This window comes from Coloeus monedula (genome assembly GCF_965178545.1).
Source record: "Coloeus monedula genome assembly, chromosome: 18".
Taxonomy (NCBI): domain Eukaryota; kingdom Metazoa; phylum Chordata; class Aves; order Passeriformes; family Corvidae; genus Coloeus; species Coloeus monedula.
Genome location: NC_138798.1, coordinates 1,569,673 through 1,596,106, shown reverse-complemented (window position 1 = coordinate 1,596,106; position 26,434 = coordinate 1,569,673). Strand labels below are relative to the sequence as shown.

General features: G+C 45.2%; 1 protein-coding gene across 2 annotated transcripts in view; it reads left to right on the top strand.

Annotated features, from left to right (window-relative positions):
- The window catches only part of TMEM132C (transmembrane protein 132C), a gene marked incomplete at both ends in the record, with an annotated part of 190,908 nt that overhangs the window by 39,228 nt on the left and 125,246 nt on the right, over nt 1-26,434 (top strand). For both annotated transcript variants that reach the window (XM_082293692.1, XM_082293693.1), the window contains one exon: nt 16,106-16,994. In XM_082293692.1, the coding sequence (XP_082149818.1) occupies nt 16,106-16,994 (889 nt within the window). The remainder of the gene's footprint in view (nt 1-16,105; nt 16,995-26,434) is intronic.

Below are 26,434 nucleotides of genomic sequence, written 5' to 3'. Positions count from 1 at the left end.
ATTGGCTAACATAAAGTGAAATTGCTAAATCCATATGTAGGCACCAGACTGTGCTTTGTTTCTTAATGGGGCTAATTTTGCTGAGACCTGAGGGACCTGAGCATCACAAATCAGGTTGCCTGTGCAGGTATTTCAGTTTAAGTGACTGGTCCCATTCTTAGCTGTAGGGGCCTACTACCAAGGAGGCAGGAGTTGCATCTGCATACTTGGAGAGAACGTTTAAATCGCTGCTGGAATCCAGATTATTTTTTAGGATAAGAACATGTGGCTTTATATATTGGAAAATTATCTTGCCCAGATTTTCAGTCAGTCCCAAGCAGCAAGAAAGCCAGAAGGAGGAAGTCCATTGCTGTGACTGAGTTGGTACCATGCCCTTATTTTTAAGATGAATTGGACTTCCTTTGCCTTCTGTAAACATTATTGGGAATGAAATTTCTCTTTGCAATCAGACTGGTATCAAATATCTAACAAATTTTTATGTCTGCTTTTCCACCACCTGTACTATTGCTGGCATCTCTTTATCATGTGGAACTATATGAATGAATAATGAAAGTGTGCTTAAATATACGTTTTCCCATTGCTTGAGTCAACCATTAATGTTGATACACCTTAATTTATTTTGGTTTTATAATTTTAATAATACCACTTTCCTTTACATAATCACCCTTTCAAAGACCCCAAGCCATTTTTTGAGCTTTAGTTGAGGCCCCAGGCATTTCTTTCTGCAAAAGACTTTTCAGTTATTTTACATTAGCTTCTACCTGCTTAGAAATGAATGGCCTAAGGTAATTCAGCAGCCCTAGGAGAATTACAGATATGGTGCCTCTATTGTGGGACTACCTTATTTTGGATAACAAACCTTCATCTGAATTCAGAGTTTTATCATCTTGGCGTAATTACAGTGAGGAGTTGTATGGTTTATTCTTGACCGGCTGATCTGAAGTACTCTTGTTTTTCTTATCACCACTGCTTCCACAAAGGATTCCTTAGGTCTTGCTCTCTGCAGGTTTTGACCCGCAGTTTTGGGAAGATAGTGCATTTTAAATAGTTAAAAATCTATTTCCAGCTCTTTTGCATTTGAAAGATCTTGGCCCTGTAAGAGTGTTTTGTATTAGTTCTCCTCTAGTTACCAGCATGAGACTTCCAGAGGAGCAGAGCTGACAAAATCCCCTTGGAGCAGCAGGACTTTTGGCAGCTGTGAGTTCCTCGTGCCTGCTGCTGTTAGGGGAGGCTGGAGCAGCAAGGCACCAACCTGGCTGGAATATATTTGCTCTTTACCTGTTCTGCTGTGGAGTAAATGAGAACAGATTTTTGGCTCTGAGCATCTGTGCATAAATTCCATCTGAATAGGAGGCAAGTTATGAAATGAGATCAGCTCTGAAAAGTAATTCTAACCACAGCTAATTTTTTTAGAAAAGGAATATAAATTGCTACCTTTTGAGCAGCCAAAGAAAATTAGGGGCTTGTGTAGGCTCTGAGATTTTGGCAGATTTTATATTGATTCTTGTTAAGTCTGGTTTGCTTGACAGTGTGTTTCAGGGTGGGTGTGAACTCAGTGCATCAAGAGGATGGATGCACCTTCAGCTGGGATGACTGCAGGTCCAGAATGCTGTGTGACAGCATTAGTTTGATCCACATCACTAATAGCCACCTGTCTGACCTGAGGAGACTTTGCTGGCCTGTCTTGCTCCTTGAGTGTATCTCCCTCTACATTTTCTGTTGTGGGGACTCTGCTGGCATCTGTGCTCAGATGAGATAGAAACAATTTTCAGGCTGGTGCAACTTTCAGATGCTGCCTGGCTGGACTGGATTTGAACCAGGCATCTGGAGGAGAGACTCTGTTTGTTTGTTTGTTTGTTTTGTTTTGCTGAGTTTCCTGAGCTGAAGGATGACAGCTGAGGAGAGGGGACTGGAGAGCAAAAGTAAAGAATACTAATCGTGTAAGAGGAAAACAAAGTGAGCCAACTCATGACAAATAGTTGTGTGTCATTAAGGACAGTGTTTGCTGTGCCAGAGAATCCTCTCCCGTGCTCCATGAGAGCTCTGACCATGAGAGATGCCCTGGGAAGCTTTCCCAAAGTGTGCTGTGTACACTGCTGGGGGCTCGCAGGCCACTTCAAAGTGGCGCCCTGAGCCCAGGTCTGTGAGCCCATGCAAGCGTGCAGATCTAAAGTACACACCAGCCCCCTTTGAAATGGGCTGCAAAGGGTTCCCACAGTTCCCCCTGCTGCAGGGGGTGTCTGCAGAGGAACTGACTGCAGGAATTCAGCTTTCTGTGCCTTTGTGTGATGTTGGACATGTTGTTTGTTCTGTCTGGATTATGGTCCCTTGACTCCAAAATAAGGAGAGCAGCACGCCTCTGCCTCACACGAGCTCTGGGGGATAAGAGCTGCAAGGTTCTGTGGCAGAGGGAAGGGATGGCTGATTATTGCAGCCAGCCATGGGCTGCCATGGCATGCCGGGGTGTTCATCCCAGTCAGGACTAAGGTTCAGAGGGAATGTGTGATCTGCAGAGTGCCTCCACCAGAGCTGGTTCTAATTAGTCATTTTTATGAGCTCCAGAGTCAGACAAAAATGAGGAGCCCTCCCCTTGTGTAGTTTCCTGTTTGCTGGGTGCATGTAAAAGAGATCTGGCCCTGGTGTATGTTAATAATGAGCTGATAATGTAAGCCAGCTGAGAGATGTGGAGTTAGCCTGGGCTGCTGCCAAGCAGGAGGTGAAAGTTCAGGAACTGACTCATGTTGCCAAGACCTGGTCCTGTGGAGAAGGTCTGCTCATTAATAGATTGAGTTTCTCATTAGGGCTACAGAGCATATGCTTACAGCTTTTGGGTTTCAGGCTGAAACCCAATCCCAGTAAAAGCCTGCTGAACAGAGCGGCAGATTTACTGGTAAATAAAGGATTAAAGGAACACTTGGCAGGGTTGTTGGACTGGAAACCTGACTGGTCTTTGAAGATTTCTCCATATTGTAGGTCCTCCCTTTAAATTTATACCAAGAAGAGACGTGTTCTGCTCTTTACCACGCAGCCCAGAGGGCAGGAGCTTTACGTAGTCTGCTCTGTATCCAGCAAGGGTAGAAGATGCTTGTATCTGTCTCTTAAATCAATGCATGATAGTGCCTTTAAAGCAACACATCCCATAGAAGTTGTTAGCTCAGAAGAGCCTGGTGTAAACAAGGCTTCCCTCCTACACCCCCCTCACTCAGAGGCCTAATGCAGAACAAGACTCTGCATTAGTTTTCAGAGCAAGCAGCTCAGCATTTACAGCATCTCTAGAACTACTCTTGTTCTCTTTGGTTTTTTGAATGAGAGTCTCCAGCAAACAGGCACAACTGCCTGCTTGGGTTACAGCCTGTGACGTTCATTACAGCTGGCCATGAATGGAGTTCATACTTGGCTAAACAGCTTCAGCAAACTGAAATGCAGACAGGTTTAAATAGACTTATAAAGGGGGAAAAAAAAATATGTAGCAGTCCAAAAGCCCTACAGCTGACAAGAGTGTTAATACAGTACTTTGGGAATTCAGGGTGGCATTCGTTTTATATTTCTTTATTGAAGGAAAAATGATCCCCATTAGAGTTCTGGTTCTTGAATGTGGATGATGTAATGGCTCTTGTACCACTCTGCCTTAGCTGGCAAGGGCTACCTGGGGGGAGACATGGAGCCAAAAGGAACTGCAGGATAGCTGCTGGAAGCTGGTCAGGAGGGTAAGAGTTTCCTTTTCTTTTCATGAAATAAAGTCTATTGCTTTGTTAGCTAATGAAGGAGACAGAACTGCAGAAGTGGAGACAGCTGTGAATTTTATCGAACCTCTCTTCCAGCAGAAGGGTTTCCTTTGTTCCTGCCTGCCCAGAAGCCACAGGCATCTTTAATCATTGCTGAAATCCTATTGTCTAGATCCAATAGCCATGCTAGACCACAGGCTTTACTGAAGCCAGATGCCTGACATCACAAAAGTTACAGCAGGGAGAAGGTATCTGGCTCTTGCCTTGCTCAGACACAGTGTGACCAGTCAGGCTGAGAGCTAGTTCAAGAAGAGCTGGATTTACAGTTTATCATACAGAAGTGAGCTGTAGTTGTGAGTGTGTGCACAAATACATATTTTGCATGCTTGTGCATGCAGCACGTTTCCTTGTGATGATACACACTATTGCTGCTACACAAAGAGCTGTGTTATTTCTTTTACGTAAATAAGAATGAGCAGAAGGATTTGTTCCAACTCCAAAGCCTCTCTCCAGTATTACTGACTGAGCTGTGGTGGTGGAGTCCACCAGGAACTAAAACTTACAGCAGTGATGGAATTCCTGCAGCAGAGAGGCTTTCCTGAGAAAGGCTGCCTGGGGATGAGCAGCTGGGGTCCAGCTCGGCTGGGTGTGGATCATGCGTGGGCAGGCTCTTGTGTGGTACCACAGCAGTGCCATGAGCTCCTGCCTGGCCCTGGGCACAGAGTGACTGAGGGTCACAGTGGGGACAGCCAGGCTCTTACAGCCTCCTCAGCCCCGAGGGTGCCTTGGTGTGCTGGCACCTTGCTGCCAGTGGAGCCCTGAACGCTCCTGATGAAATCAGCAGCTTTTATTGAGCTGTAACCCCATCCCCTGCTCCGGGCTCTGTCACCAGAGCTGCTGTGGCTGCTGGCAGCAAAGCCAGCAGGGTGTGAGTGCTGCCGAGGCTGCCAGGGGCAAGTGGACAGCAGACACTGTATTGAGACATCTCTGGCCAGACTCATCAGCCCCTCCATCCCTTAGAGGGCAGATAAAAACACTGCTAATGCTTAATAACGTAAATTTGGAGGGGATCTTATGTAAACACATTCACTGAGCCCTCATTAATTTCCCTTAGGAGCCAGGGTGAATGAAGATGAGTTTCAAAGAAAGGAAGAAATTAAATTTATCATTAAGGACTGCACATGTTGGAAAAAAATTGTAGGAGGCACTCTATGTTTTTTGCTGTGAATTAGGGATCTGTGGCAGGGACGTGGGGGAGGAGGAAGGTTTGGAAGTTATCTTGGGAAAGGATAAAAATAGTGCTTGCAGAATGTATAGCAGGGCTCTATTGCATTGATTTGCAGGGAGCGCTCAGTGATTCTTGAGCACAACAGCACTTTAGGAGCACAACACGTTCAACCTCTTAAAAAGATGGTGCAAGTCATCTGCTCTGTGCAGTTTTGTGGTGCTCAGCATAACAAGCTGGCATCCATCATTGTCATTTGTCTTTGCCAATGATGTTAAGGACACTGGAGAAGCAGCAGGAAGGTAGGATTCTGTTGGCCACCCGCTCCAGAAAATGCAGAATTGCTCTGCTGTACCTTCAGAGCTGCACAGGCCAACTCTGCCTCTGATGTTATTGCCATCCCTGAAGTGCACCAGACTGTTGCTGTGCTTTGAACATAAACTAGATCCAGGGTCTCGCAAGGTGTCTTCATCTTAGGCAGGCCTTTATTTTTGGCTTCTGAATTTAGTCCTTTTGTATAAACTTTGTCTCGGAAAGAAGAACTTGGTCCCATTGGCTTCTGCATCCTAATTCCAGAACTGGATTTTCCAGATGGGTTCCCCCAGACACTCTACTCAGGTATGGCACTGTTGGAGTGTGTTGGTTTGGCCCTTCCTGGCAAGACATTAGAGCAAATAAAAGACTTTAGAGAGGGACTTCTCAATCATCTTCTCTACCTTAATAAAAACAGAATTAAAACCACGTGTTCATCATTCTTCTGCTGCATTTTCTCACTGTGATTTAGCATTCTGTCAGGTCTGCTTGTGTCCTCTGGAAGACTCCCTCTTCTGCATCTCATTCTTCCTCTTGTAGTTTTGACTTTCCCCTTGTCCCTGCCAACACCACAACCACTTTGTTCTCCCTGTCATTTCCTGCCCCACTCATGTTTCTGGTGCAGGTAAGAAGAGATGAAGGAAGGGCTGAAGTTGGGGACTGGGGCTTGAGGAGCCCCTTCCCTCCTGCTTCTGCCCCTCAGTACCAGGGGTCACCAAACCAGTGGCTGCTGTGGAGAGCTGGGGTGCTCCCACAAAGCTTTTGAGTCAGGACAGGGTACTTGAGAGGACAGAATTTGGGGGTTGGGGAGCAGCTGCTCACCCCAAGATCCTTTGCTCTCTTAGCAGCAGCTGGGGCACTTTAAAAGCAGCCCTTGGAGGTGCTGTGAGCACAAAGACACCAGTGCTCCAAGCATCCCTTTTGATTAATCTCTGGGAAAGAAGGTGTTTAACCAGATAAATTTCCGCTTGGTTTCTGTCCTGCTGCTCTTCTGGAATGATGAGTTGCTTTGTGCTCTGTGACAAAGAATTACTTGGAGGTTAAAGGTGACACTGAGTTCATTTCCCGAATGGGCAGGGCTGTCCCCCACCCCCTCAGCCTCATTTCTCAATTAATCTTCTCATAAATCCTCATTGCATTTTGGAAATGGAGATGATTAGCAGGGTTGTAGCCAGGATATTGGGATATTCTGCCGGGGTTTAAGTCACAGTTTGCATACAAGCAACTATTTAATACATGCAAGTATTAAAAATGTGTGTGCATTGCATCTGTTTGTTAGTGTTCCAAATCCCTCCGTGAAGGAGAGGAGGAAGAAGTAAAGAAGGATAAGTGGCTGCTTTAAATTAAATTTTCATATAAATAATAAACTTTTTTTTTCTCAAGAAGCAATTAGAAAATATTTCTGGGGCTGGGTCATTGCTGGCAAAGCATGTGGTGATTTTTCTGTCTTTTATGAAACTTCATTGATTTATACCAGTGATGAGAGTTTCCTAAGAGTGAAGTTCTGCAACATTTAAAGCTGATCCAAGTCAGTACTTCTGTGGTCTTCTTTTCTGCACGATGTAGATGTTTTACACCAAATTTGCACAGATTCCTGGAGACGCCAGGCAGCGGAGGTTGAGGCTCTTGGTTCCCACTCGGAAAAGCTGACAGACTAGAGTCTAATCCTGGAAGCATTTGCTACCTTGCCTTGCCAAGTTCCATCCATCATCAGTAAGACTCTTACATCCTCTTACCTTCCTTGCTTTGGTGCTTTCACCTGCTCCACGTGCAGAGCCGCTGTCCCTGCTCCACGCGCAGCATTGCGTGACCTGTGCTGTGCTCTGCCTCCCTGGAGCATCCCCAGCACCACTGCTGAGCTGTGGCACTGCCCCACACTGTCACCAGTAGCTTTTCCAGGTGACTTGCACACACAGTGGAAGGGCCATTCAGAAGTTTGCTACTGAGCTTGAGCTTTGCAGATCTGGACCTAAATTGAGGAACTACAACAAGTACTGGACAGGACCATGGAAATAATTTTTGCTGGTAGCGTTTTTCTTCCTCTGAAAAATAAAGCTCCTTCATGACCCTAAGATAAGAAGCTGAAAGGTTTATTGAAGGCAGTTGTGTAAAACCACCTCACATCTCGGTTACCTCCCCTTCAGTCAGTTAGCAGTGCTCTCCTGTGAACAGTCTCATGCTGACAGGTCTAAGGAAAGTGCTCTGGAAGAAATGAAACTGCTCTCCAGGAGGGATTTTGCTCTCTCACAGGTGTCCAAGGGTTGTTGATCCACAGTCTGTTGGGTCGTGGAAGAGTGTCAGCCATGTAAACAAACTCCCAGAGAATCCGTGTGGCAGTTGGAATGTTATTCTAGAGATAACTGCGATTGTCTTTAAAGCACGGGACACCACCTAATGCTTACTTCAGTGCTTGAAAACAATTCTTTCCCAGCTGTGACATCCAAATCTACAGCTCTTCACAGGTCAGGAGTTCCTGTTGCTACACAGTGTTCCCGTTGGCTGGAATGGGGTTCTTGGCTGTTAGCAGGCACAAGGTTGATTTGCCCAACCTTTACAAAAACCATGCAGCTTCTCACATGTTTGTTATCCTTCTGTGTGTAAAGGAGGTTTGAAAATGGAAGGATTGGGTTTGTGGGTGACAATATCAGATGAGTCTAGAGATGTCTGATTTTTGGGCTTCGCTCTGATAGAACCTCCTGGAAAACACTGCCTGACTTCCCTGTCTAGAGAGTGTGGAAAATGATGGCAGCTGTTGTATGTTCAGTTGCTGGGGTGGGATGAGAGGTCTGAAGGGGTTTATTCACAGCAGTGTCCAGGACTCTGGGAATACAAGCCCTGAGATGTGGGTTGCCAGTTATGAACATATTAAGATGTGTGCTAAAAGTGTGTTACAAACCCTGGGGAAAGGCTGGCTCAGCTCTGCTTGTAAGAAATCCCTTTTTCCTTTTCAGCCTAGGAATTACTGCCAGGTTATACCTGGCTCTTTGAGTAGCATCCCTCATACTTGTGTAATGCAGAGCCCAGTGGAGGCTGGGTCTCAGTGTGGGGCTTTTGGCAGCAATGTGAGGTGAAGTCCTGTTGTTTATGTCACTGGCTTTAATTAGCACCTATTTACAAGAAAAAATTTTTTTTTTCTTTCTGGATGGTAAGGGGAAAAACATTGTAATTTATTCATTGAGTCCTCTGTGTCCTCTTTCTACACTTTTGCAGCTGAAAGCTTCATCCTGCACGGGTCTGAGCTCTGGTACTCTTGGTTCTCGTGGCAGTGAAGAGTGCTGAGCAAATTGCCCCATTCAGGCTCTAGGACCCTAATCTCTCTTTAAATAAGGAGCTGTGCAAAGCGATTCAGTGTCTGAACAGAGGAGTGAGTGAGTGCCTATCAGCATCTGACAGAGCCTTAAACAGCAGAGAAAGCACGGAGCTATTAAAAACTAGAGAAGGAGAGGCAGGACAAGGAATTGATTCATTGCCAAGGCCAGAACTTGTTCAAGTTTGTAACTTACATCTTGCATGTTCCCATTTTTATGGCACTTGAGTGCTTTAAAAAAACCCCAGATAACTGTGATATTCGTGCATTTCGATCATGATGGCATTCTGGCCAAACTTTAAAACGTTGTGGGGGCTTTGGTGAGCCATCCTGTGAGGCTAAATTTGATACATCCCCTGCAGAGAAGTGTCTTTCACATAATTGTACTGCCATGAAAATTAGGCTTCTTCAGCTGCGTGTCGTCAATGGAAGATGACCAGTGCAGGTCTCTGGAAAGGTACTGGTTAAGGCAGAAAATACTGACCACATTGTCTACTTTTTTCCCACTTTGTGATTTCCACTGGGTTATTTTTGCCTGCTTTAAAGACCAGAAAAAAACCCCAGACAGACAGTTGTTTTACGTGGTCTTTTGTGTGATGAACTCAGCGTGTTTTTGACTCACAAGTCAATCAAACTGAATGATAGCTTCTCTCATTTCATCGCTGGGGAAACTGGGTTGCAGAGGTTTCCTATGGCTACCATATGTTTTTGATGGAGCTGGCAATAAACTCTGGTGTCCTAAATCCTTCCCTGCTCTCCAGCTATCAGACAGGATAAGCTTAAGTGCCATTTGCTTTGTACTTGCAGTACTGACACAATGAATGGATGCAGAATCCATGGAGTTTGCCACAATGAGGGAAACAGGGCTGCAAGGAAAGGCCAACATGTGACATTTTGCCCACTGTATGTTGCTCACAGGACACTGACATTTGGCCAGCACAAAACCCAAGTACCTGAATAGTGCCTGTATAGAAGTTTTCCAACCCTTTTCTCTTAACAAAAGCTTTCATTAGCGGAAATTCGAGCTCCAGATACTTATCTTTGATTCCACACAGCAAACTCACTTAAATAGGTCAGATGGCTTCGGCAGCACAGACAATTGGGAACGTCAGCCCTGGGAGGGGGAGTGATTCCGGAAATCTTCACTGACCTTTGCATGTACACTGTTGTTTTACAGACTCTTAAGGTCATCAACCAGTCTGAGAAAACCATTTATAGATTTCAGTCCTGAATGTCAGGCAGCCTCTGTAAATAGAGGGTGAGAGAGAAGATAGACCTGTAATAAAAGGATATTTTGATATTTTGCAGCCAAAGGGTGAGATGTACAGAACTGCAAAAGACATTGGAGGCTGTTATTAAAATACTGGAAATGCATTTCTAATGCGCAGTTTCCTGAGAGTTTTGTGTTTCCAAATGAGACTTTAAAGATTCTCTCTTCTGTTAGTGAAAAGGCTGTGCCTCACAAGCAGCTATTTGTGGTTCATACACGTGTCTGTTGTGTTGGTAATCCTGAGGAAAATGGAACAACCTGACAGATGTTGGATAAGGCTTTATAATGCAGAGGTCTAATCCTGGCTTCTAATCGATGCAACTAAAGCAAGGAGTTTTACATGTAGTTAATGACACTGCTCTGGATGGTCTGCACATCAGTCCAGGCATTCAAATCAGCCTTTCAATTCTGAATGAGCTCCCTGGCAATGAGCTCTATCATCTCATCATGCTTTGTTTGAAATAGTTTTTTCTCCACTTCGAATTCCCTTCACTTAGTTTCGGTGACCATCCCGTTGTCTCCGTGTTTTAAAGGAGTGCAGGGGTCCTGGTGTACCTTTGTTCAGTCCTTGCTTTAGGTGCTTGTCATGCTCCTGACAGCTCTGAAATGCCACTGTTCTGCCTCTGCTGGCGAAGACTGGGGCAAGCGTTCACTTCTGTGCAACTTGTCTGTTGAACTTCAGTGAAGATTTGATCTGTAGTTATATGCAAAGAATAAATTCACTAAGGATATACTCTCAAAATGTGAGAGAAGTCTATTAAATAGAGTATTATTGCAATTTTTCGTTTAACAATATACTGAATGAAGTTAATCTCTCCCACTGAAATAAAATAGGAAATTTGTTCACGATAACTGATTATAATGTCTCCTGACAGTCTTTGCGATGTGGTTTAATTGAACTCTGATCTAGGCTAAATAAGACTCTGTCTACATCTGGGCTTAAAATATGTCTGGTTGGTTACCAGACTCTGTACCCACAGATATGTGAATGGGGATTTACCATCCCAGGTCCATCTGCAAAACCCTGCAGGTACAAACCTACCCTTGGACTTCAGCTTTCAGTTTAGTGAACCCTGGATTTAAAAGAGAACTGATAAAATAACTTTGTTAGCATTAATTTTATTTGATGAAATTGCCCTGACCAGGTGCTCACAGAATATTTGAGGTTAGGCTGCAGTTTCCCTCAAGTGTTTGCTCTATGGATTTCTTTGCCAGATTTGTTTGCAGAGCGTATTTTTAGCTTCACAAATTGGTCATCATAAGCACTTGACACATGACATTGCCCGTGTGCAATTAGTCCAAGAGTCTCTCTGTTCTCGGAGGATGAGGAAGCAAATCTGATGGGCACACACAGGGAACAGAAGATGTGGCTTCTGCGGTTACCCTGCCATCCAGCTGATTTTTTGGAATGGTCACAGCACTGTATCTTTTTAGCCAGAAGGGAGTATGAGGCTCCAGTTATCCCTGTACTTACACAGTAACTTCTGCTGAGAAAAACGTGCCTTTCAGGAGGGAATCCAGTCTGGATGTGAAGACATGAATGAAGCTTTGCTCCCTTTGCTGTAATATTTAATCAGTTAAAAATCTGTTCCATATCCTGAATTTGAGCTTGTTTGGTTTAAGATTCCACTCAGCCTTTCCATCAGCAAAATTTCCTTTTTCTAGATGTTAAGAAAAGGGAACTTGGAGGGGATGAGAGTACAGCTAAGGTCATCCTGAGGTCTGAATGAATGTATTTGCTGAGCTCTAGTTCTAAGCAAAATACTGTTACAAAGATTTTGTACACTGTGAAGTCACTAAATGTGACTGAATGTGGTGCTGGCACAGAAAATGAAGGGAAAATGAACCAGAAAACATAGCTGTTGACATTTTGTGGTGAAGGAAACATCTGTGCTGATTGAAGTGAATCTTTCTTACTTTTATTCTTTCCCTATTCTGTAGTTCCTGAGCTGGAATATGCGATTTGCTCTGCCAGGAGCAGGACAGGTTTGTAGTGGAAGATGGAGTCAGAAGAGAATTTCAGGATGGGGACTTTTGTGAGGGCATGGTTTGTGTAAGGTGCTCATCTGGGTGCAGGAGCAGGTGGGAAGGGGTGTCCATGGAAGGAACAGGGATCATCTTCACAGCATTTGCAGGATTTTAGGTGAGGGTGGTACAAATAATATTAGGTGGGGTTTGTTTCTTAAAACTGTGGTGGTGTGGAATTGGAACAAAAATTAAAATCAGTGTGGCATTCAATTATAGCTGCGTTCAGGAATGGAGGAAAGATAATGGTAAAGCTGGTGGAAAAAGGAGGGAGAAGATCCTGCCTTAAAAGTTACAGAATCCTTCGTGGGAGCTCCAGCTGTGCTGGGGTGACAGGAGAGCAGAGAGGCACAGGAATCTGTTCAGCACTGCTCCTCTGGGCTGTTTCCTGGAAGGGGCAGTGATAAATGTGCCTCTGAGGGCCAGACAAGGTGCAGAGAAGGCTTCTCACATTTCTCCTCCTTTGCATGGGCAGATGTCTCCTGCTCCTCCCTGACTTCTCTGGCTCAGAACCTCCTGGCTGAGGGGACAGGCAGATGGTTGCCTTGAAGGCTCAGTGGCTCATCAAACATCAGGCACTGAAGGTCCGTGGCCATTGGCCAGTAATCTCCCACCCATGATCTAAACCCTTAATTCCCTGCCCAAAAGAAAGTCAGTTCAAACCAACCTCATGAAAGAACAGCTCAAAGATATTAAGCTTTTATGACTGTTCCAGTGAATCCAGCACCCAGGGCTCCAGCTCCATGTGAAATACCCCCGAAGAAAATTCCTCTTACACGGCAATCCAAGAAATAAGAGTAATGCAGATCAGAGCTCACTGCTTCACATCCAGTGAGCTCACTGGGTTGTAGGAATTTGAGCTGGTCTGTCACACTGGAGCCAGTGATGTGCTTAACAGATGCCTGCTTGGGTTCAGATGAAGTGCTGCAGCAGCATCTGATGCCAGAAGAAGGATTAAAAAGTCACCAGGCTGTTAAAAAGGAGAAGTAATTACTTGTAAGCCTTTACTTTTGTTCTTGGCTAAATCTGGCTTTGTTTGATGGTTCTTAACCTTTTCCATGCTGGACTTCATCTCTGGGCAGCTGTAACTCCTGTTGGATGATGGAAGGGGGTAAAGTATTTACTGCCTGAGCATTGTTCCCACAGCTGATACTGCCATGGAGGTACAGCACTTGCATTGAAACAAAGTGTACATCTGAACCTCTGCAGTTGTGATTCTGTGGTTGAGCAAAAAGCATTTAAAATGCAAAAATCTATTCCAGAGCACCTGAAAGCACTGATAGGCAGGCCTGCTTTTTTTTAAAAATCAGTTTTTCAGGTAGATAAAGTAAACAATGCTTAATGGTTGTTTAAAATAATAACTTGTGAAGTGAGACTCAGGAAAAACCGTGGCATCTTGTTTAAATAGATTCTCTGATAAATTAAAGAACTTTGAAACTGACCTGATCAAGCATACAAGAATGTTCTCTGGAAATGTTGGTAATTAATTATACCAGGACGTGAAAGTTATTGGGTAGAGATGAAGAGAATAGAACAAATCCCTTAAGTGATGGCCTGCAGTTGCTGATGCACATTGTTGGGGTTCTAAAAATAAAACAGACAATTTTAACTACCAGTTTTATCAGTGAAAGGCTTAAAGTGCTTAAATAAATTGTCTAAAGTACAGCCTTCAGTATCGAAATACAGGAATCCATTATGCATGGTGTGAAAGTGGGTGGAAATCTTTAGACTACAATAAAAAAAGTAAAGCCTTTCTTTCTTGTTGCTGTCAGTCTGGCCACATGGGTTTTGCTGCTTGTGCTCAGCTTATTAAGGCAGAAGTTGCATGACTGTTCTTCTTAATATTGGGCCAAGTCCTACATACCTCATGCGTGTGATTAACCGAGGATAAATGAAGTGCCTGCAAAAATGAGCCCACTGTCTGTCTGAGGATAATGTGCTACAGCAAAAGTCCTGGGAACTGCACAGAAACAGCTGCTAAGTCTCAGGCTTAGGTCCTGCCCAACAGCCCTTTGAAATCACAGGACTTCACTTGCCTGCTGACTTTATTTCTGCTTTTCGTGGCTCTGTTGAAGCCAGAGATTCCCTCAGGAGCAGTGGGGCCGTATGTGGAGTATCCCTGGCTGTGGAAACACTTCAGCAGGCAGTATCAGTGTGCTTAAAGCAATCCATGCTTTCCTTCACCAAGTGTTCATGTGCTTCCCTTGCCCACAGCCCCTGCCCTCTGGTACCTCTTGACCTGAGCAGCAGGGACACCTAAGAAAGAAATTCTAATCAGTCACCAAGTCAAATTCAGTAGCCAAACTGGCCACTCAGAAGCTGGGTTCTTGTCTAGCCAAGCAGGTGTTTTAATTTAAAAGGATGTTGGCCTCTGTCATGTAAGATGTCATTGGTTTCCCTTTGCAGAGGGCTGCAGGGAGGTGAGCACATCCACCCAGGGCGGGTGAGGAGGCTTACAGAGGAAACTCCTGCATCAGGAATCCCAGTTCTTGTTCTGCTCCTGGGCCAAAGAAATGTGTAGGTTTTCCTCTTCCCTTGAAAGGTCCATGGTCCAAAGTGGATCTTCCTTGCGTTCCTTAAGTGTTAGAGTACTCTGGGATGGAAGCCTGACAGACTCAGGTAAGGGGAAATCAATCAGCTCAGGAGGTGGCGTTTGTAACATCTTTTTCAGGAGAATTAGAATGCGTGCCAAGGATTGGAGACTTGCAGGGCTGTAACAGTGGGCTAAAATGATGTTTTATGTTTTAAATGTGATTCTGCCTGACAGAGAGTGTGCTGTGCTGGTAATTAACTGTTTCTTTTCCTATTTTTACCTTTTTATTGTTGTTGTGCTTAAATTTCTGTCCAGTCAGGGCAGTTTGCTCATTTTTGAGAACTATTCCTACCATCCAGTGGTGGTGCATGAATTAAAGATGAGTGAACTCATCTTAATTCTTTATTTCAAATTTATGGCTGCCGTCCTTTGAGAGTTCTGATTTCCCCCTCCTCTACATTTGTCTTCTTCTTTTCTTAATTACCTCACACCTGCCTTCCAGAGCTCTTCCCTTCCCTGCACTCTGGCACTGCACACTCCACAGGACTGCAGTGGGGTTGTCTGTCAGCAGCACCATTTGGTGTCATGACAGGTATCGATTGTTTATTCACTACTTGAAAACATTTAATTAAATTTGACTGCATAATTAGCACGTTAGCAGCCAGACATACCAGGGCAGTGAATGTGATTTGCAGAAATCCCCAGGCTGCAGCCCTTTGTGAGGAAGGTGGTGAGACAGTGTCACTGGGGGGTGTTTCAGGATCCTCAGGTGTTCTGAGTTCCAGATGAGTCCGTGCATTCTGTGTTGCCCTTGTGGTTGCCTTTCTTCTTTAAAGAGCTGAACCTACACAGAACATTAAATCCTGATTCTGATGGGATTCCCTGAGAACATTGGGACTGAGGGCAAGCTCTGTTTTTTAAATACTCAAGACAGTCCAGCACTAGATGGATCATCATTCATTTGCCTTCTGTACCTATAGCCAACCCCTTCAGTATGAGTTAAGAAGAGGGGTTGTGAGAGTGGTATGATGTAATCAACATGTATTTTAACTGTTCTCCACTGTCATCTACCCTAATTTAGACAACAAATTTTGCCTTTCAGCAGTAAGTGTTGTTAATCTTACCAGGAAAACAACATTTAGGTCAAAAGGGATCTGATGTTCAGCTGAAACTTGAAATTGGCCAGCATGTGCTGATTCCCTGTGTCCATCTTATATATTAGGACTTGTTGAAATAGTTACAGATTGTGATGCCTATTTGCATTCAAAGAACGTAGGAAATTGGGGTACTGTCAATATTGCACCACAGAGACGTGGGCTATAGTGCCAGAAACAGTAACACAAGAGCGTGGTTTCTTGACAGACAGTGAAATGGTGTGTGTGTGTGAGAGTCCTTAGAAAAGCAGTTTCTTTGCCCATAGAGCAGAAACTGCCTTTGATCCGCTGGCCAGCGCTCCTGCAGGGCTGCTGATGAGCAGCCCTTGGGGGCTGTGGGTCATTGGGCTCTCCTGACATATGCTCCATTTTATTTTCTTCAGAAAATGTAATACAAAAAAGAATTACCTACCTGTAAACATGTAGCTACCCTGTAAATATTTCTGCATGGAACAATGCTTGTCCCTAACTTAGCAGGTGGCTCCACTGAAGTTGTGCTGTGTCCCTTTGAATCGATAAGCAGACTTGCTCTAACTCACCTTTTCTTTTATTAGTGACAGAGTGTCGAGGGGTCTTGGACAATAACCAGCGATTTTCTTCATTACCAACGTACCTACCTGTGAGCTATCGGCTCTTCAACGCCGAGACATCTTTCTTCCTCAGAGAAGCCAACCAGGACTTCATGAGAAATTCCAGTTTGCAATCCAGGGTGGAATCGTTCTTCCCATACAAAGCCAAGAGACCGCCTGTGTTAAACGCCAGCTACGGCCCCTTCTCCGTCGAACAGGTCGTGCCCCAGGACCTCATGTTAACGTCCCACTTTTTTGGATCCGCCAACAAGTTCACTTACAACTGGAAGCTTCAGGCCTACATCATGAGCACCAAGATCTACCTGAGCAAGCCCAGGGTGCAGGTGCTGTTCTACATCGTGGGCAGGGACTGGGACGAGTACAGCCCCTCGGAGCGGCTGCCCTGCCTGCGCGTGTTCGCCTTCCGCGAGACGCGCGAGGTGCGGGGCAGCTGCCGCCTCGGGGGGGACCTGGGGCTCTGCGTGGCACAGCTGGAGCTGCTGCCCAGCTGGTTCAACCCCCCCACGGTGCTCACGGGCCGTAAGAAGGCAGCGGAGCAGCTGGACGGGAGCCCTGTGGAGCTGTACTACACGGTGCAGCCCGGGGACGAGAAGGGCGAGTGCACGGCCGAGGATATCCGCAAGGGCAACGCCATCCGGCCCGGGAAGGACGGCGGGGATGAAACCACGTCCCACCTGCAGAGGATTGGCTCTGTCAGCCTCTACCGAGGCCAGGAGGCCTCCCAGCTCACGGAGCTACGGCTGGACAGCAACATTGTGGTGTGGCTGCCCTCCAAGCCGGTCAAACAAGGGGAGGTTGTGAATGTTTACGTGACAATTGCCAACAATTCCACGGTGGAGCAGTTCATCCTCAGGTGAGGCGGGTTGGCTGTGCGTGTTTCTGGTGTGGTGTCGCACAAAGGTGTTGGGGACGTGGGCCGAATCTCAGCTAACTTGAAATGCATCCCCACTGATGGTTGCTCCCAGTCACTGGAATATCTTATTTTCCTCTTTGCATGCCGTGACGAGGATTGAAAGCCCCCGTCACCGGGAGGTTTTTAGCGTGTCTGCCGTGCCGTTTATCACAGGCCCGCAGTGTGCAGCAAGGTACAGAACCGCTGCTTTGGCGGGGCCGTTTCTGTGCCGTGACAGACAGTAAGGCATCAGAAAAGTTCTCTGCTTTACGGCGCTTTTCAAATCAAGTTTTTATTGCACAGGCATGGAGCTTGAATGCAGAAAAACTTCAATTACCTGCTTTTCTGTAAGAGCTCTGGCAGAGCTTGCCTCTCCCACACACAGAGTGGTTTTGTTAGGAGAGCTCTGTAGGGAGGGTTTAACTATCCCCTTGCAGTTAAGCGGTGTTTGTCTTTGGCAGCACATCTACCCTTTAAAATAAGGCCCAACGTGTTTGATATTGCCGCTGACTGTAAGGGGCTGTTAGAAGTGAGTGCCATTATTTTGGACAGGAGTGGGAACACAGGAACTGCCTTACTAGGTCAGATCACTTCCCTTTTATTTTCATTTTTAGCAGTTCCCCTACTGATCAGATGAAAATCCTTTGAGGATGACAAAGACTGGAAAACTTGTTAATCACTGAAAAATTTGATGTATCTTTTTTTAACTTGTTACCAGGCTTTAAATTCAGTGGAAATCTCCACGGTGATAAGCAACAATTGCTCTCTAAAGCCTCAGGGAATCAGTTTCCCAAAAGATTCTGCACATGAAAGTATTTATTTCTAAGGCTTATATGAATTAGATTAATACATAGTTGACAACTACCGAGGAGAATAGCCTTTAGAACAGGAAGTGTCGCTTGGCAGATAAAAGGCTTTTATTTGAAAAAAGGGGGATTTTCATCATCCCAGAACCGTTCTGGTGTTTGCAGCTTTGGTTAAATTGGCGAGATAATCTCCCAGACACCTGTTTACTGAGTGAAACCTCCGTGGTAGAAGTATTTTCTGATGTTGTTACTTCTCTTCTAGTGAAAATCCCTTTACACAGAGTAGTAGGAACAGAATACTTTTGCACATAACAAACATAGCTGTGGTGAAAGGAGAAATCCAAAGGCAGTGAGCTGGGTGTGTGTTGGGTGAATGGGAGTGGGGGTCACTCTCTGAAGGTCAGTGTCACAGCCTTTATTTTCCTGAAAAGTGAGTTGAAGATAAACAAGCTTGTTGAAATCTAGGGATGTATTTCTTTGCCCAGAAATTATTCTGACTGAGAAGTGCAGGAGACAGAGATGAGAATGTGGGATGTTGGTAGTTGCCTGTGTGACTTGCTGTTATGGACAGAGAGGACTGGCTTTAGTTTCAGATAAATCAGGTGACTGATTTATCTGAACTGCGTAGTCTGACACGTGTTGATGTGTTGGTGGTTCTGTGCCAGCACAAATGCAGAGCTCAGACCGTGTTCTCCTGCTGAAAAACCCTTTTGGTGGAAAGAAGATTTGCATTTTTGCTTAACATTACTTTGAACCAGATGCAAGAACACAAGAGGCTGAAAAACTAACATTTTTTTGAAGTGGCTTTTTCTTACTTCCAGTGGGGATGGGCAGGTGGTTGTTGTCTTCAGGTGTAGCACAGGGCTGACTGACTTTCTAGAAGCCAGCACTGTTCAGGGTGCTTCCTCCTCTCCACGACCAAGGCAAGAAAATGAATGTGAGATATTCCAAAGCAATCTTGGTTTTGAAATCTGTCTCACAGGCATGGTGGGCTTGTGGATCTACCAGAGCTGTGGATCTGTGCAGCTGCTAAGGCATGAAATGGGAGTTTTGTTTAAGGTGTCCGGGAGGGTAACTCCATGTAAAAGAAATGGGTTTTACTGCTTTCCTGCCACTATAGTGGGGAGGGACAGGTGATCCTGCTGGCAGAGGCTGTGTGGGACCATCCCATGAGCTCTGTGGCTTGTTCTGTTGGCTGCAAAGGTGGTTTCAGTGGCAGAGGGCTGAAAGGCTGGCAAAGCCAAGTGAAGCTTCCTGGGTGGAAATCTGTCGTCTTCGGTGCAACTTCCAAGGTGTGGAAGGGAAGGAGTGTGAGCCAGGAGCCCATGGAGTGTCTGTGTCTCAGAAAGAGCCCAGAGAGCAGAGCAGCCATGGAGCAGCAGTGCATATGCTGGGCCTGCCTGGGGGTCCCCTTAACCTTCTCCGTGGCCATTTGCCTGCTTGGAGAGAGCTGTGTGCTCTCATCCTCTTGGGTTCCCAGCAGAGCAAGCCCTACATCCTATGACATGCACTCACATTTAATCATCCTAAAGAAAAACACACCACACATTATCCCCGGGCACAGTGGGCTTGTTTATTTTCTGCTCCTTGTATATTATTCATTGAGGTATTGCAGCATGGAGAGCTGAAGCAAACAGCATGTGATCATTGCTTGGGGGTGGGGGGGGGGGAAATAATAGCTACAAATCTTCTCTGGCAAAAGGGAAGTAGACTGGTCTAAATGACCTCATAGCCACAAATCACGGCAATTGAAACATGTTCTTAAATTGTGTCTTAATTCAGAATCCTGGTACTGTATCTGTGAGTTTATCAGCCCAGGAACACCAGTAAAGTCCAGGAGGATGACTGGTATGGCAGGGAGCGAGGTGGGGTGTGCAGGGCAGTGCATTAAGGCTGTAGGAGCACTGTGTGGATAAACAGCTCTTCCTTTCATGCACCCAGTGAGCACAGGACTGTTGTGGGAACAATTCAGACCATCCTGAGAGGTTGTAGGTCCTGTTCCTGTCCTGCTGTGTCACCTCTGGTAGGTCTTTACAGGCATTTTCTATACACAAAACAGAAAGTGCAAACAGTTGGTCGGCATCACCCTCAGGAGTGTTCAGTCCTGGTACTGAAGGACTTTGATTTCCTCTTGTGGAAGGGGTTTCAGGTTTGCCTTACATTATCAACAGTAATACAAATGGGAAAACCTTGATAAAAGAGATGGAGGAATAGAGAAGGGGGAGGAAAATATTGCCCTGCTTTCCTACCACTGGATTTCTGGGCTCCCAAAAGAGAGATGAATTACGCTTGCTGCTGATTGTACAGTAAGGAAAATTACTGTTACCTCTAGCAGTTGGTAAAGTATGAGCAGAAGGAAAGAAACATCAGCACAGGAAAGAAAATTAAAAAACCCAGCAATTTTTAAAATGAAGATCATCAAGGTCTTGTGTCCTTCCCAGAGCTGTCACAAATTGCTACCACTGGCTTCAGCAGAGCTACCAGGATTGATTGTCACCTCTCCAAGGGCTGTTACACTCATTTCTAATCTGAGTCATCATTTTGGGTGTATTGTCTGTGAGGATTAGAAAGCAAAATCCTTAGGGCATGACCCTGTTCCTGAATGCTTTCTTGAACTGCCCTCACACCCAGCAGGCTACAGAAAAGGGGAAGAACCCTAACCATACTGAAAATGAGGTATTCTTGTGGGGTTAACTTCCAGAAGGTTTACACGTAACTGCATGGGATTGCTGGGGTACCTGAAGGCGAGGAGGAGGGGTGAGCTGAAGGCATCAGGCAGCTCTGAAAAGGCTGCCCCGTGTGCTTTGCTGTGTTTGTTCTGGAGCTCCAAATACTTCTCCAGGTACTACACCACGGAAGGATCCTGCCAGCTGTTTCTCGTGGCATGTCATGCCACATTTGATCTGAGCACTGTACAGCCCAGGGCCAGGCAGAAGGTGTGGGAGTGCTGAGTGCTTTATGTCACTCTGCTGGGCAGCAGATCAGTTCTAACTCACTCTACAAGGTGCAGAACCACCAGGTAATCTGATTTACAGGAGGTATTGAGCAGGATAAGTACAGAGAAAGGGGATGAAGTTGTTACATCCTGATTAGAGAAAAGAGGTGCAACACAGCAGTATTTGTTTCTTCCCTTCAGGCTTCTTACTGCAGATTTTGCAGTGCAGCTCGTTGTGCTGGAAGGGATGGAAGTTGTAATCAGTGCTGCCTTTGTCCAGCAAACAAATCAACCCAACACAATGGATAATGAGTAGTAATAATAAATCTACAAATTGGATAAGGATAAAGGATAAGTGCAGCGAGGAAAGCTATTAAACCCATGAGCTGAGACAGCTTTTACATTTCAGTGCCTAATGAGTATTGACAGCAGGGCTGTGTTGGGTGGTGCTGGCAACAGCTGAAGACCTGGAGGAGAATGCACGGGAAGACAGAGCAGCACCAGAGGTAGAAAAGGTAGCTATGGTCATAACATCTGTGTGCAGCCTGCTTGGGAACCTCAATATAAAAAGCCATTTTGGAGGAATTGGTCATGAAAAAGGGGGATCTCCAACACTAACTCTGCCTGTTCTGCATGAAAGATCTGTTTGAGCCTCCCAAGGGAGTAAACCTCTCCGAGGAGCTTGGCCCTGCCCTCAGCTATTCTGCCTGCTGTACCTAAAAAAAACCAAACCCAAAAGTAGTAGCATTTTCAAGAAGTTACTGTTTGCTTTTAGATAGTGACATTTTAATCTTACCATATGATGAAATAACTTTTAGCACCTTGAAATTTGCCTGAAATCTGTACTTAGTTGTTGGTTGATCAGTTTTTGACACTGCAGTGTGGTGGCATCACGGCAAACACAAGTGACTTTGTAATGAATAACTGAAGTCAAAGGTATCAAAACATGCAAAACCTGAACCAGGGCTGGAATCTCTCTTTTCTGTTAACCCCTAATTTGGGATGCATTATCCCAAGTATCTGTCTTCCATGGTAAATGGAATGCTGTTTTTCAACTCTGAAGTGAAGAGTGTGCTTTTTTACACTGATTCATATTTAAAACCAGCAGAGCTTAGAGTGAAATGAAGAGAGACAGAAGAGTTTGGGATGATCTTCTGGGTGTACATGTGCATCTCCAGATGGGAAGAACTGCAACAAAACATTTTTCATGTCCTATGCAGCTTTGCACTGCTTAAATATTTAAGAGTGATTTCACTGCAGGAAAGCATTTCAGGTGACATCTGAAGGGAGAGGAGTTTGGATCCCCCAGACTTGCTTTTGTTGTCTCATTATTTGAGGATATACTTTTAATTGGAAAATTAAGTTGCTTTATGGCATTGATAGGACCCCTAAAGTCAGGTGCTAGGCCAGAGTTGCTTTGCAAAAGTGCTCAGAGCTGTGAATTATGACTTGAAGGGGTTTCATATATTTCATTGACTGAGGTTTATATACTTCATTAGCTGGTGTTCAGCCTTGTGAAACTTTGAGTCTTACTGGTTTACTTTTTTGTTTTATTTTCTCTTCTGTAGAATGATTAGTAACAATTCAGCTGCACATCTGCAGTGGAGCCAGGTTATTGAAGGAAAAGGAATGCTCTATTATTGTGCACTAATTAGGAAGTGGAGACCTGGGTTCTCTTCTTGCTCCTGTTGAGGACTTCCTGATACTTCAGGAATATCACTTTATCCCTGCTTACATCTTCTGCTTCTGGGCTGATCGGGGTTGAGGAGGAGCTGGGCCATGCCCTGCGTGTGCACTGAGCTCAGAGGGTGTTTGTGCATTACACAGCAAAAGCGGCACTAAATCATTCACAAGTCCTTACACTGGGGGGGATTATGGTTTTAGCAAGTGCTGAGGTACAGCAGCACCTAGCAAGTACTTTGTTAAGATTTCTCCTAAGTAAATTCATAGCTCTGGTGCCATCAGTTTGGGTATTCTGCTCCAGTAAGCAAAGGGGGCAGTCTGCTGGAGCACTCTTAATTACCATTTACAAGAGAACTGACAGTAAAAGGGGAAATATCTCTCAGTGTAGCTTTAAAAAGCATTTGTGATGTAAAAAATAGTTCAAAGAAGGGAGTGTGTTAATGCTATTTTGAGAGAGTGGCATCTCATTCCAGTTTAATTTCATTAGCCCTTAGCAGGCACTTTTCAGGGACATTGGTGTCACACTGGAGGCAGCTGGGTCCTCCAAACTAATGACTCGTTCTCAGAGCTGCTAAACTGGGGAGGATGTCCTTCTGTCCTTCAAAAGGGGCTCAGAAAGGTGCTGCTCACCAGAACAAGCGAAGGAGGAAGGGCTCACTGTGGTAGCAGCGGGTCCTGCTTAATAAAGTTTTTAAAGGAACTAATTACTAACTTGAAATTGAAGCTACCTAGAAAAAACAGACGCTCTTCCCTTGACTCCTTAAATGCCTTTAAAAAACTGTGGTTCCTGAGAAACCTTTTGAACAATTCTCTTGATGCCTCTCAAAGGTACTCCTTAGTACTGAGAATAAACTATGGATTTATGGTTAGAAGGCTGATTCTGCGTTCCATACTTGGGAAATCCTTCGCTGATTGAACAAGACTGAGTCGCTGGAGCACAGCTTTGCAGCCAGGGAACCAAGAGGAGACTTCAGACCCTGCTGTGATCAGCAGCTGAGCCGTGAAGCTCAGTGCTGCTGAAGTACACAGAGTACTCAAGTTGTAGCCTCCGTTTTGAAAACATTACCCTCAACACCTGGATGAGCTCCTGTAAAGTGGATTCTGTCACACAGAAGCCTTGCAAGAATTGACTGAAGTGTCTGTTTGGTGGAAGCAGGCATTCCCAAAATGTGGATCTTTGTGTTCTTTGAGCCAGGGCCATGGCCATCTCCATGTAACTGTAGACAAATCTGAACTATATAGAAATATATGATATATATTTATAACTATAAAATAGGTTTGGACTTTGGCACTTCAGGCATGTATGTTTTTGAAAACTTTTCCTAAGGTGTTGATTAAGTAGATTAAAGTAGAAGAAATGGATGGGGGCGATTGTAAGGATTGGTCATGAATGGGAGAGAACAAAACCATTGCATCAGCAGTCAGCCAGAGAGTGTCTGGCTGTCAGTGCTGCCTCATGTGCAGGAGCCGAGGGCTGGCTTAACTTCTGGCCAGTGCACGTGGCATGCTGGAGTTTCAGGAATTCATATTGAGGTGTCCTGTTAAAATCCCCTCGTGTGAGTCGTTTCCCTTCCCGTCCCCTCTAGTTTTGCCAAATTGGTGAGGTCATTGCTGGCTTCTTCCCCACTGCTGCTGATGCTCGCTGGTGCCTCTGGCTCCTGTCCCGCTGGAGACCCTGCAGCCTTTCCCTGCAGCCTTTCCCCGCAGCCCCAGCTCTGTAAAACCCGAGCAAGGCTGTGTACAGATGAGATAAGGCACCGCTACTTAATTCCTGTTTAGACTATTAGCCACTTGTGTGACTCAAGTTACAAGTGTTAATTAAATCCTTGGTTCCCTGCCTAATTAGTGACAATGGTGGCTCGTTAGAAGATCACACTGCGTAAACCCCAAACCAGCAGTAAGGAGGGAAATTCCATTCTACAGGGAGTTCAACTGAATCAAGATAATGTTTTCTGGCTGTCTGCAGGAGGCTGTGATCTGATGCATTAGGGGATCTCCTGGGAATCCTCGGTGTGATTATCTGACAAGCTGTTGGGTTCCAGGGCCCCTGTAAGCAGGGAAGTGTGTGAGCCTGTGGGTCTGAATGGAAATGAGCATCCCTGAGAAAAATGGCATGACGAGGCTTTAAAACCTCAGTGCGTCTGTGAAAGCTGCAGAAGCACGAGGGACTTGCTGGAATGATCCTGGGAGGGACCTCAGCAGCCCCCAGCTCAGAGCTTGCAGGGAGGAGGATTTGGGATAGAAGGATGAATGGGGAGTAATCCGAGAGCAGGTACCTGTGCTAGCAGAACTGTAAAATCTGATGGGCTTATTGTTTTACTGCTGCTTGATTGGAGCTGCTGTTCAGGCAGAATGCTGCTCCTCACTCATGACAGCACAGGCACAAAGAAATTACATTGTTTATATGTTCTTATGGCACTTCACAGTTAAAAGTTCCACAAAAGTCACAAGGATGTCAGGAAGAGCAGCTCTGAGGAGTTAATTTCTGCAGAATGCTGAGCTTTCCTATAAGTTACAGAATGTTTGACTCCAGTTTTTGCCACCATTTCCTTCAGGACCTCTTTGGGTGTATTTCCTTGAAATCCCACCCTGCCCTGGATGTGCTGTCTCGAGGGAGGCATGTGTTGTTCTGTGTAGTATTCTCTTGAAAAGCAAGCTGCTTTTCTACAGACTTTGAATACACAGAAGAGCTGATTAATTCATAGTTTAGATGAGACTGGGTTAAAAGGAAATTGAGCATTTTTGTTGTTTGTTTGCCTGGTTCCTGGTGTGTTACAAAGTGTCTATATTAGCAACGCTGCCAGGGGGTTAATTTGCACTAACAGCCTAATCATCTCCAACGACATCATTTTAGGTTTTCATATTGCTGCTTAGATCAGCAAGACTAGAGAAAGGAAGACTTGAGAAATAGCATGGGTCTTGGGAGAAAAGAGAAATGGGGGGAAGCACTTCAGACACAGCCCTCTGCGTTTTCAGCTGTCATGCTGCTGAAAAGAATCTCTTCTTCATACAAGCTCTGGCTCTAAGATGTAACCCTTCATTTCCAAAGTGCCATGAGACCCAGCACTTTGTACAAGACAGACAGGCTCATTAAGGGGAATATGTGGCACTTCCCAAATTGTAGAGCTCGGTTCCTCAGCCTCCCTGATTAGTTGTTAACCAGAACACATAAATAGTTGTGCATCATGAATCACAACTTGGTTGTGCAGGTAAGAGTGTCTGACAGACCAGACCATAAAGTCAGTCTTTCAATCACCCCCTGAGTGCTGGGCAGGGAAGTTCAGCCCTACAGGTGATCACTGAGGCAAAACTGTTGTAACTGACCTTCTTTATTTGGCATACTGGACATTGGTGGATCCTATTTTGAGGAAACTAAATTTTCCTGTGGATTGCATGGCTGCTTTCTCAGGACTATGAGTTTTGCTATAGCTTTTAGAAAATGAGGTGCTGTGATGGTAATTGCTGGAGTCACTGAGTCACTCGCTGTGCCTGGTCTCAGCAGGTTCTACGGATGCCACCAGTAGCAACAAAAACATTTTTCTGCTTGAGGTTATGTCTAGCTTAGAAAAAGCCCTGATTGCATTGAGAGCTCTTCCTGTGGAAAGGAAACACCAGCCCACAGCAGGAGCCTGTCACTTAGGAACGGGCCCAAATTTAGTCCTGTCAAAAGGAATGAGAATATTCACAGGCTTTAGGCTACTTTATTCCTCTGGATTCAAGACATCCATGAGAGGCCACATTAGCAGCAGCTTCTGATTTTCCCTTCCATAGCAGCCTGATTACAGTTTTCCAGTAGAAAGGAATGATGAAACCATTTTTTTGGTATGTACTCAGTCACCGTTGGTTGTATGATGACAACTGTGGACAATGTACCCTTGTAACATTGGCTTTTGAGACAAAAGATGATAAAAGGCTGGTGTTAAAGCTGTAATTAAATTTGTCAGCACAGGGCACTGTGAAGAGACCAGAGCTGCCCC